Source organism: Schistocerca americana, chromosome 2 (assembly GCF_021461395.2).
Source record: "Schistocerca americana isolate TAMUIC-IGC-003095 chromosome 2, iqSchAmer2.1, whole genome shotgun sequence".
In the NCBI taxonomy this organism is placed as follows: domain Eukaryota; kingdom Metazoa; phylum Arthropoda; class Insecta; order Orthoptera; family Acrididae; genus Schistocerca; species Schistocerca americana.
Window position 1 is genome coordinate 836,234,411 of NC_060120.1, and position 12,907 is coordinate 836,247,317.

Here is a 12,907-nt window from a genome sequence, read left to right on the forward strand (position 1 = left end):
GTCCCGTTAGCCTGTTGCTGAGGATAGAGCATTCGATTCCTCTGAACTTGCTTGCATGTTCATTGATTCGGAAACCGATGATGTGGTCGAATCGTTTCCGATTGATTTTCGTCGTGTAGCTACAGCCACAGCTGCCGACCCTGTCCTTGCTATCGTTCTGTGTTTTGTTGATACGCAATGGCCCTTGTCAAAGTCACGGATCGGGGATCCGCTGGTTCGCCGATTTTTTGCTCACAAGGAGAGACTTTTTGTACGACGTGGTGTTTTGCTGTTGCGTTCTGATAATGACCAGTCCAGGGTCGTTCATTACAGTCCTCTGTCTTACAGCTTCTCCACCAAGGACATTGGGGTCTAGTGAGAACGAAACAACTTGCTCGTCAGCACTGTACTTGGTTCGGAATCGATGCCGCGTTTACGAATATGTGCTCTTCTTGCACGGTGTGTGCCGAACAACAATCAGCACCACCGCGGAAATTCTTTGCATAGCCAAAAGCCACTTCCCCTTGGCAACGCTTACACATTGATTTTGCTGGTCCATTCTGGAATGCTCGATGGTTGGTTGTGGTCGATTCATTCAGTAATTTTCCTTTTGTTGTCCGGATGTCTTCCATGATGTCATCTGCCACCATCCAAGCGTTATCCGCTATCTTTTGCATTGAAGGTCTTCCACAGACTATTGTTTCCGACAATGGCCCACAATTCGTGTCCGCAGAATTTCAGTCATTCTGCAAGGCCAATGGTATTCAACATCTGACGTCCGCGCCATTTTCGCCACAGTCAAACGGTGCCGCTGAATGATTGGTCAGGACTTTCAAGTCACAGATGTTGAAGTTGAAAGAGTCGCATTCTCGGGAGGACGCGTTATTGCTCTTTTTGTCCTCATATTGCTCTCAGCCCCGAGATGGTCGCTCGCTGGCTGAGTTGCTCCACGGTCGCCCTCATCGAACCTTGATGTCTTTGCTACATCCGCCGCATCAGGTTCCTGTGCAGCGGCAGACACCTACTTTTGCCCCAGGCGATGTTGTCTACTACCGCAACTATCGAGGTTCACGGCGTTGGCTCGAAGGGCGTATTCTTCGCTGCCTCGGCCACGCTATGTATCTGGTTTTGGGGGCCTCTGGTGAGGTGAGACGGCATCTCAATCAGCTGCACCTCTGTCGTCGCACGGGATCTGCCACTCCCCGTCTGCTTTCAGCGACGGTGCCGTCCCGTCAGCGCCCTGGGGACCCATCTACTGGCTCGCCTCAGTCCCAGGTGTTACCGAAGCTGCCTTCCATTTTGCCCAATGGCGACGCGCCGCCGCCGCCTGTTCTCCCGCCAGCGACGCACGCAGTGAACGCGTCGCTGCAACCGTCGGGCGCCTCCCTGGGTCACGCGCTGCCGATCGCTTCCCGTGACCAGTTGTCCTCCGACGTGGAACTCTTGCCAGCTCCGGACCATATGTCGTCTTCGCCCGTCGGGTACCCCGGCCAGATGGAGGTCGACCCTTCGGCCCCTCCTGTCTCTCTATGGGCGCATACACTTCATGTTGGCGTGCACCCTGGAGCAGGTTTTCAGGCGTTTCCTAGCTCCCCGCAGTCCGAATGGCAGGGTGCGGGTGGCACAGCCTCGCCTGTTGTTAGGCTCCCCACCTCGTCGCATACGTCAACATGGGGTCCTCCCCACGGCCACAACCGTATGCCGATTTGCAGGGGAGGAATGTGGTGTCACCGCCAGACACCACACTTGCTAGGTGGTAGCCTTTAAATCGGCCGCGGCCCGTTAGTATACGTCGGACCCGCGTGTCGCCACTATCAGTGATTGCAGACCGAGCGCCGCCACACGGCAGGTCTAGAGAGACTTCCTAGCGCTCGCCCCAGCTGTACAACCGACTTTGCTAGTGATGGTTCACTGACAAAATACGCTCTCAGTTGCTGAGACGATAGTTAGCATAGCCCTCAGCTACGTCATTTGCTATGACCTAGCAAGGCGTCAGTACCAGTTACTATTGATACTGAGTCATGTACAGTCAAGAGCGACGCTCATCATTAATGGATTAAAGTTAAGTATTCCACCTGCTACGTCCGTTTTTCTAAAGTCTAAATTCCTTGTCCTGTTCCAGATCTCACGCCAGCCTGCGTGAGCTAAAACGCGTGCCTTTCGGCTTCCTCTAGTACCCAGTGTTGGTTCTCCTGCCAACCCACAACATATACAAAAACACTCATGTATTTCAATGCAACATTGTGTCAAAATTCCAAAGCATCCAGTCAAAATATTTTGGTGATTTATGATTAGGAACATTTAGAGTTTCTACTTCAGTACAAATGCAGATATACATATCTTCAAAATCTCAAACCTCCGAAAGTTGTTCATGGATTACTTTGAAATTTTGGCCTGACATTGCTTGTAAAAATTCAAGTATTTTTACATAACTACTGGAACGCCATCTGGTATATAATTATTTAATTAGATAGATAAAAAATCTACTCACCAAGTGGCGGCAGAACACACATAAAAGACTGTTGTAACTGGCAAGTTTTAAGGGCCAGTCGCTCCTTCTTCGGGCAGAGGTGTTGAAGCGGAAGAAAGAAGGGTGACGGAAAAGAACTGTAGAGGACTAGGAAAAAGGTTAGATTTTGGGAAAGTCACTTACAACCGCAGGTCAGGGGAGACTTACCGTATGGGACGAGGGGGAAAGACTGATTATCATCTCATATGATAAGTCTCCCTTGGCCCACAGTTCTGGTTGACTTTCCCAAAATCTACCCATTTTCCTAGACCTCTCCAGTCCTATTCCTTCACCCCTCTTCCTCCCCCTTCAGCCCTTCTGCCTGAAGAAGGAGCCACTGGCTCTGAAAACTTGCCAGTTACAACTGTCTTTTATGTGTGTGTTCTCCTGCCACTTGGTGAGTAGATTTTTTATCTATCCAATTAAATAATTTTGTCAGTAATTGACTTTTTGTTGTTACATCTGGTATATAAGTAACAAATACACTATGTGATCAAAAGTATCTGGACAACCCCCCCAAAAAATATGTTTTTCATATTAGGTGCATTGTGCTGCCACCTACTGCCAGTTACTCCATATCAGCGACCTCAGTAATCATTAGACATCGTGAGAGAGCAGAATGGGGTTCTCCGCAGAACTCATGGACTTTGAACGGGGTCAGGTGATTGGGTGTCAATTTCCACGCACCTAAACTTCCCTAGGTCCACTGTTTCCAATGTGAAAGTGAAGTGGAAACGTGAAGGGACATGTACAGCACAAAAGTGTACAGGCCGACCTCGTCTCTTGACTGCCAGAGACTGCCGACAGCTGAAAAGGGTTGTAATGTGTAATAGGCAGACATCTATCCAGATTATCACACAGGATTCCAAATTGCATCAGGATCAACTGCAAGTATTATGACAGTTAGGCAGGAGGTGGGAAAACTTGGATTTCATGGTCGAGCGGCTGCTCATAAGCCACACATCATGCCGGTAAATGCCAAATGACGCCCCGCTTGGTGTAAGGAGTATAAACATTGGACGACTGAACAGTGGAAAAATGTTGCGTGGAGTGACAAATCATGGTTCACAATGTGGCAGTCGATTGGCAGGGTGTGGGTACGGCGAATGCCCGGTGAACGTCATTTGCCAGCGTGTGTAGTGCCAACAGTAAAATTCTGTGGCAGTGGTGTTATGGTGTGGTAGTGTTTCTTCATGGAGGGGGCTTGCACCCCTTGTTGTTTTGTGTGGCACTATCACAGTACAGCCCAACATTGATGTGTCCCACTGTTGAAGAGCAATTCAGGGATGGCGACTGCATCTTTCAACACGATCGAGCACCTTTTCATAATGCACAGCCTGCGGCGGAGTGGTTACACGACAACAACACCCCTGTAATGGACTGGCCTGCACGGAGTCATGACCTGAATCCTACAGAACACCTTTGGGATGTTTTGGAATGTTGACTTCATGCCAGGCCTCACCCACCGACATCGATACCTCTCCTCAGTGCAGCTCTCCAAGAAACCTTCCAGCACCTGATTGAACATATGCCTGCAAAAGTGGAAGCTGTCACCAAGGCTAAGGGTGGCCAACACTGTATTGAATTTCAGCATTACCGATGGGGGGAGCCACGAACTTGTCAGTCATTTTCAGCTAGGTATCCAGATACTTTTGACCACATAGTGTATGTAGTAAAGGGGAAATGTAAATGTAAATGTTGGTTTGTACAAAATTGCTAATCTCCAAAAGCTCTGGACAGGCTGATTTGAAATTTTGACAGTCATTTTCAGCTAGGTATCCAGATACTTTTGACCACATAGTGTATGTAGTAAAGGGGAAATGTAAATGTAAATGTTGGTTTGTACAAAATTGCTAATCTCCAAAAGCTCTGGACAGGCTGATTTGAAATTTTGACACAATATTGAATTCTTCTACTGGCACCTTTTTAGATACCTAATTGTTTAATATATGCATATTTTTTAACACATGCAATACATAAACATATGTATCTAATATAAAAATTTGTACCACTGTCCAACCAGGACCCTCCCACACTCTGGCCTAACCATCCCCTGGTCACCTTCCAGGAATTACTAATTTCCAACATGGTCTCACCATCCTTCCCCAGGTCCCTCCCTAAGAAGAACAACCTTTCAGAAGATGAAAGGACTGCCCTAGTCAGACAAAAGGTTCCACCACTGATGTGATGAAGATGAACCGGAGTGACTACCTGGTAGAGGGCCTCTGCCAGTTGTCCAACACCTCACCTACAAAGTCTGCCAAAGTGACCCCATCCCAGAAGTTCAACATAACCCCCAATCCCTGCTCAAATCCTAAGGCCCTTCCTAGAACCACTCCCCTGAATCAATCTTCCTACTCACCCCAACAACAGCCCACACCCACTTTCTACATGCTTCCTAAAACCCACAAACCTGACAATCCTGGGTGCCCCATTGTGGCTCGTTACAGCGTCCCCACTGAAAGAATCTGAGTCCTTGTTGATCAACATCTACAGCCAATTGTCCAAAACCTTGACTCCCACATTAAAGATACCAACCACGTCCTACACTAGCTCTCCACCATCCCCACACCCTTATGTCCTGAATCCCTACTTGTCACTGTAGATGCAGCCTTCTCATAGACCAACATGCCTTACACGCATGGTCTTTCCACAATTGAACAGTACCTCTCCCACCACCCTGCAGATTCCAAACCCACCACTTCATTCCTCATACACCTAAACAATTACATCCTAACTCATAACTACTTCAGCTTCGAAGGGAAGGTATACAAACAAGTTTGGAGTACAGCCATGAGCACCCTTATGGTACTGTCCTATGCCAACATCTTCATGGGCCACATAGAGAAAACATTCCTAGCTTCCCAAAACCCCAAACCCCTGGTCTACTTCAGGTTTATTGCTGATGTCTTTATAATCTGGACCCAAGGCCAGGACACCTTTTCCTAATTCCTCCACAACTTCAACACCTTCCCTTTCATCCACTTCACCTGGTTTTCCTCCACCTGTCATTCCACCTTCCTAGATATCGATCTCTTCCTCTCAGATGGCTTCATCCATACCTCAGTCCACATGAGACCCACCACTCATCAACAGTACCTGCACTTTGCAGCTTCACCCCTTCCAAAGCAAAAATTCCCTCCCATACTCCCTGGCCACACGAGGTGGACACATCTGCAGTGATACGAACTTCCTCGTCCAGTATCCTGTAGTTCTCATAAAGGCCTTCCCATACATGCAGTACCCTACAGACCTGATTCACAAACACATCTCCCATGCCATATCCCCACACACTCCTGATCCTCACATCCATTGCAAGAACCGATCACAAAGAAACACCCCCCTTGTCACCCAATACAATCTGGGACTGGAGTGACTGAACCACGTCCTATCATTATGCCCCGGAATGAGGGACATCCTACCCAAGATACTTCCACCCCTATGCCACTCCCACTCCCCTGGCACAGGGATAATAATACAGTGGAACATCCAGATGCAAGACTTGCCCAATCCACTCACCCTGCACCACCTGCTTCAGTCCCATCACAGGCTTATCAAACCCTGTTAGAGGCCGGGCCACCTTTGAAAGCAGCCATGTTATATACCAGATTCTGTTGCAACCACTGCACAGCATTTTACATTGGGATGACAACCAACCAGCTGTCAAATAGGAAGAACGTCCAAAAACAACGTGGACCACACAGTAGCACAATATGCGAGATTTCAATGGCTGCTTCATAACTTGTACCATCTAGAACCTCCCACTACAACCAGCTCTTTTGAGCTGTGCAGATGGGAGCTATCCTTAGGAGTACATCCTATGCTTCCTTAACCTAAGGTACTCACTGTCCACCCATCCCATCACCCAATAGTGTGTGTGTGTGTGTGTGTGTGTGTGTGTGTGTGTGACCATCCCCTGCCCCAGTACCCTGTACCAATTCGTGTCAGATAGTTGTGCGCTGCTATCTCATGCCCTAGTCTGGGAAATCATGTGCCCAGCCATCTGGCACTTGACCCCTCTACCTGGACCCCTAGCTAGCCCACCAACGGCTCCCCAATCTCCCACATGCAGCTAGACACTTCTCCACAACCCTCTCCCTGCCTCCAGCCTCTCTCCATCCCTCATCTCACTCCACTCTACACTCCCAGCTCACCTCAATACACTCACTGTGGGCCGGTATAGACTGGCAGTTAACTGAGCACAATGTAGGGAGACGTGTGTGTGTGTGTGTGTGTGTGTGTGTGTGTGTGTGTGTGTGTGTGTGTGTGTCCTACAAGCTTAAGAAAGGAAGTTCATTCTGAAAGCTAGCAAAGCACTCTGCATCTTTTGTTTGTGCACCTATCAGTGACACAGCGGTCCTGCCTTTCCATGAGTCGTCTCATTTATACCTAAGTAATTTGTAATTCTTAATCAGAACTTTCTTTACATAAACATAAAGGGGGAAACATTGTTACTAAACATCTCAAAAGCATCTTTTGATTTAGTTCAAATTTTTACACATTATGGTAATAAATGTTTAGACACATATAAGCTATTCACTTTTTAACATATACGTTACCGAAACGGTTTTAGGAAACAGGTAAGTTTTATTTATGGCTTATTGGTTTATGATTAGACTACTAGTACAGAATGGGAGGGAATGGGATTAGGACATATATCTAATTCCTACACAGATTACAAATGTGTACTTTATCTTTTCTTTCTTTTCCATTTAAGCAGACTGAACCACAACAAACTATGGATGGATACAGCTAGTTGTCAACAAGACTGTAAATAATATGCATATTTATTGTGGTTAAGGAGCATTCGATGTCTCAATGAGTGGAGTGTCCCGATGTGCACCAATCTTGGAAAGAATCTGGCTAGAATGCATTAAAATTAATGAACCTAAAGGCGATTCTCCTTCAGATACTCCACAAGACATATTAAACTTAGGAGGCCATCTTCATTCTGAAGATTTGGAAGAAGATGATATGACTGACCTTCTAGGTGCTGGCAGATAACCTCTTTCAAATGAGGAACTGATCCAGTTCAAAATAGAACGAGCACATGATGACGAGCCAGAGACAAAGCCTGCTGTGTGCCAACAGATAACTGATAAGAACTTGTCAAATGTGCTTCCTTATATTGAGCAGGGAATGAACAGCCTACCTCAGAATGGTCCCAATGAAGAATTCAGTGCTTAAGTGTTTAAAGGAGTAAACTCATCCATTGTCTATTACAAAATACTGTTGAAAGAGACAGAAAGCAAAGCGAAGTAGACAATTCTGCACCAATATTTTAAACCGGGCCAACCCAAAAAAGCAGAAAGTGGCGATGGCAGAATACAATAGCTTATTGATTCCTTATGTTAATCTTTGTCATTAGATTAAAACAGTTTCTAAACCCTTTTTATTATATGTATAAATACAATACAATTTTTAATTTACTTTTTATTTTTTGGATTTATGTTCATCATTATATTGTTTTGTACCTTCATTTACTAACTAAGCATTTTTCTTTATGAACAAAAGGCTATATTATTTTATCAGAAAGTTGGAACTGCTCTAATGACATTATTAATATGTTATACTGCATTCTGCTTTACGACCAATGTTTGTGGTTTTTATCTATGCCGTAAAGTGGGGTATGGGTGCAATCAGATATTCTCTGACACCAGTCGCCTCTCAATTATCTGATCCCTGGTGCAGATGATAGAAGAGCCCCAGAGAACATGGCAGGCATCGATGTCACTGAGTAACAGGAATGGATGGGGCAGTTGTTGCATGAGATCAGTAAGTGCTGTGCTGTAAAGAGGTTCCTGCAGTGGGATGTATATTATAAGGCGATATGGCACATTTACTGCTCCTACAGCCACTTGTAAATCAGTGGGGAGGGTGATGGGCAAATAGTAGTGTGTTTCACTGATGTACACAGCTAAACCACTATTTGCTTATTCATCAATTAGGTCATCCCTCCCTTGAACATTAAATCGTGGCAATACAGAATTATGTGTGGCTTTGAACTATGTCTCCTGAAGGCTTAAGCATGTAGGCTTTTCTTATACAAGCAGCTTTAATTCCTCTAAATGTGTCCTGTAAGTGTTCGCATTCCACTGAAGAATGAGAGCCATTTTAATTACCGAGTTTAATGCTCACTAAATGCTGTGCTTAGGAGAGGAGTTCAAAATGTTAGGAGGAGGGGTAGATGGGCTTGGTGGATTATCCAAACATATGTCTATATCCATCAGACGGTCCCTCCCATCAGATGTTACTGAAGCATTATTGTTAGGAGGTTCAACATCACGATTTTTAGGTATGGTCTTCCAGCTCAATGGTTTCCCTTTTCTTAGGGAGAGTGGTGAAGAAGTAGACATAGGTATCTTGTGATCAGCGTTCATTTTAGAGCAGAAGTCACCTGGTTTTCCTTCAAACTCAATGCCAGTCGTTGAAATGCCAGTATGTAGACCAATAGTATCTTGACAGATGCAGCTACAAGCGCAGGTGGATGTGCTAGCATCTGCACTGGGAGTTTGCATTGAAGTATAATACTTGGTTACTGGTTGCTGCAGGAGTGTAGATGTGCTAGCACTTGCTCTGGACATTTTCGTTGAGGCATCAGACTTGCAATTGGTTGCTTGATGATGGTAAAGAATATGGTTGTGTATGATGGAGATTGTAAAACCTTGAAGATCTTTTTTGCCTCCATGTATTGTAACAGCCTCATGACCCAAAACTCCTGTCATTTCTGTTATATATACACTACCTCACAGTTAGCAAAGAAGAGTAAAAAGGTAGCACTAACAGAATCAAGTTGCAAATGCCCAAATAAATTCAGTGTACTTGGGACTCTTTGGCACACTGACTTCCATTAACTGAGTAACATTTCTGCATGTATGGTGAACTAGGATTTGCATGAATTAAGTTGTTATACTTATGATTCATTTACAGAGGCATTGACAACTCCTTATATATTCACATATAGTTCTGCGATTGAGTGAGGAACACATCTGCAATGCTAATAATTACCCATCGTGCAAAACATTTTACTACTACTGCTGAGGACAAACTTCAGGAACTTATCAAATGAAACAACTATTTCTCTGCTGTATAACAAAGTCTCTGACATATTCTTAACACTTTTATAATAATATAAAATTAATTTGTACATTGCATTTCTTTGAAACATATGAGTATAAAATCCACACAATTATTTTAATTCAGTCAAGTAATAATCCACTTATCAAGGATACTACACAAAATTGTTACAGTTTCTATGATCAGTCATAAAACACTGCAATAAAATGGAAGAGGTGTAGGCAAATAGCGGCCCACAGGCCACATGTGGCCTGCTAATGGTTTTTGCATGGCGCACCAAGACAGCCAGATTTTTTATGGAACAATTTATAACTTTTTAGAAATGCAAAAATGATATCATTTTAAAAGTTGTGGTCCTCCACTCACCACTGCTTCCACAAAGTGGCCCCCGAGCCAAAACTATTGCCCACTCCTGTGATAGGGCTACACTACCTCACAATACCAAGAACAGGCATACTTCATTTTATAAAGTGTTTCAGCAATACTGTGACAGTGTAAAATACTACAATTACCAATGCATATGACAGAAAGGCATCACAACATAGTAGTGGAATTTGAAGAAGAAACTACACTTAACTTACAACTGTCGTTTCTATAAAATTGTACACATCGAAAATAGTGACTTAAGTATAAAACAAAGGACTGCAAATAGCAACTAATTTTATTGTTTTTAAATTAAGGGGTGTATTATAATTATGGAATATGAAATTATTCCATCAATAATATAAAAAGTTGAGGTTCATGGCTATTTACAAAAAAACTAATGACAAAAGCACACCATCGTTACAGATTGCAATATTACAGCTACCAGATACAAACTTAAATCAACATATGCTGCAAACAATCCAAGGCAATCAGGAGAGCTATTCCATGCACATGAGGGTAAAACATAACTGTAAAAAGCCCAAACAATGAGTTCTAGAAACTTTTGCTCATGTTCCTGCTGCCACAATGATAATCTCACCTTCATTATAACTGAATGTTTCCAAATCTATGTTTGCAGAGGCTATTGCTGTACTAAAGATGTCCATTGTCTTTGAACTAGACTTTGGTACTGTATCCTCAGAAGCTTCCGCAGAGTCTCCAGAACACTCATGATTTCCTTTGAAAATAAAATTTTTAATTAGCAGGGCATTCATAATTAAATGAAAATACAAGTTGAAATTTTGTCTCCTGCAGACATTATAACGGGATTTTCTTAAAAAGGCAACACATATGTTATTAGCCACTTATGCAGCAAGCACTCTCTTACTCTTTGTGTCGAGCCTGCAAATTAGTTCTCAGCTCCAGTTTTCAACAGTTTTCTTCCAGCAATTTTCAAAAAAAATTTAATGTTAGTGATTTCCCACTTGCACCTCTTCATTTTTTCAGACACAAATAATAATGCTGCATAAGTTGCTACGACTGCGACATGTGCTAATGACTAATGCCTCCTGGTGGTGTTGCAGACACATGATGATGCGGTATGGAAAGTACACAAGGGAGGCAGGGATGAATGTAGAATCATTCCAATTAAGGTATGAGCTCCAAAAGGGGAAATACACTAATAAAAGTGATTTAGACATGACGTAGACTTTTATATGGCCTGGTGCCTCAGAATGAGCACCTCGGAACGACAAAGTTGGTCAGCTATTTGCACGCAACCATGGGTAGGTCATAAGGTATTTGACATGTATGTCTCTGCTTGCCCAATCTGTAACACAGCACAGGCTGCGATCTGTGGTAAATGTGATGTGCAAGCACAAGATTTTGGGAGCAAACCACTCAGTAAACATTGCTGAACATGGGACAGCACAAGATCACTACATATTCCCATGTGTACTCAATGACATCATCAGTTATTATTGCTGTGGACACAGGATCTTCAAGACTGGACCATGGATTGATGCAAACGTGTTGTCTGATCGGATGAGTTACATATCTCATTACATCAGGTCAGTGGCCGTGTCTGGATACTCAATCATACAGGCAAACAGCTTATTGAAACTAGCACTATGCCATGAATGGAGGCCAGCGAGTACAGTATTGTGGGGCACTTTCACTGGTGATTCAATGGGATCTGTGGTAGTAATCAAAGGTGTCATGACAACTGTGGCCTATGTGATTATTATTATTATAGACTAACTGCATCCCTTCAAGCTTAGTGTCTTCCCCAACAGCAATATAATCTTCCAGCAGGACAACTGTCCATATGACAAGCCCAGAATCATGCTACAGTGGTTTGTGGAGCACGATTGTGAAATCACACTGATGTCTTGGTCACCAAATTTGCCTGATTGGGTTGATATTGGGTGCCAGCTTCACAAACCACAGGCCTGTAACTTTACTGGAAATGCATGGCCTGTGCGTAGGCATCTGGTACCACATACTATGAAAACTTAATACATCCCATGCGGAACTGTTGTTTTACTGCATTCCAGAGATGGACCAACATTAAGCAGGTGACCATAACGTTTTGGCTTGTCAGTATTTTATAGTGTTATGTACAGTTTCTAACACTTTAGTGAAACACTAGCATTTCCTACTCTCATTCAAGTTCTGTATATACCATCACGTAGCAGAATCTTTAGGAACATGGAATGAATTGGTTCTAAGTTAACGAGGAAAATTAGATGCTAGAAGCCAATTCTCTACATTAAGATAATAAACTACTATAATTTAGCATGAATGTTGCTATTTTGAAAAAAGAAAGTTTCTAATTTCTCAGTTTATTTACATGACAACAATGATATTGATTCAAGATTAATAGTTATTTATATGCTGTAATAAAAATGGTTGTGATAAGTTTTGTTAGCTATTAATCTTTAATCCATTAAACAGTACAATCAGATAATGTGTGAGACTGGCTAATAAGGCTTTTTCCTTTTGAATCTGCAGAAATTCCATTTTTACTGGCTGTAGCTCTGATGCAAGGTTATAAAAGACCTTTGGCCCACAATATGGAACACAACACTAAAAGCTCAAGAATCCTGAGCTAATAATGAACATAAAAACGGATACAGGAAATAGTGAACACAGGGCTGTCGTAACGAGATTGAATATCATAACTCCCAAATCGACAAAAAACAAACAAAAATATACCTACTCAAAAATGCATCTCCACTCTTTCCAAACCAATTATGTAAGTACAGACCATATGTGGCTTGAATTCAGAGAAATACTATCAACAGTAATTGACAGATTTACAACAAATACATTAACAAATGACGGAGCTGATCCTCCATAGTACACAAAACAGGTCAGAACGCTGTTGCAGAAACAACAAAAAAAGCATGCCAAATTTAAATGAATGTGAAATCCCCAAGACTGGCGATCTTTTACAGAAGCCCAAAATTTAGTTCA

The 12,907-nt window shown here is 43.2% G+C and overlaps 1 protein-coding gene across 1 annotated transcript in view; it reads right to left on the reverse strand.

The window, feature by feature from the left end:
• The window catches only part of LOC124595554 (BRCA2-interacting transcriptional repressor EMSY-like), a 324,488-nt gene that overhangs the window by 79,414 nt on the left and 232,167 nt on the right, over positions 1–12,907 (reverse strand). Inside the window, exon 16 of the mRNA XM_047134334.1 lies at positions 10,530–10,667. Coding sequence (XP_046990290.1) covers positions 10,530–10,667 — 138 coding nt within the window. The remainder of the gene's footprint in view (positions 1–10,529; positions 10,668–12,907) is intronic.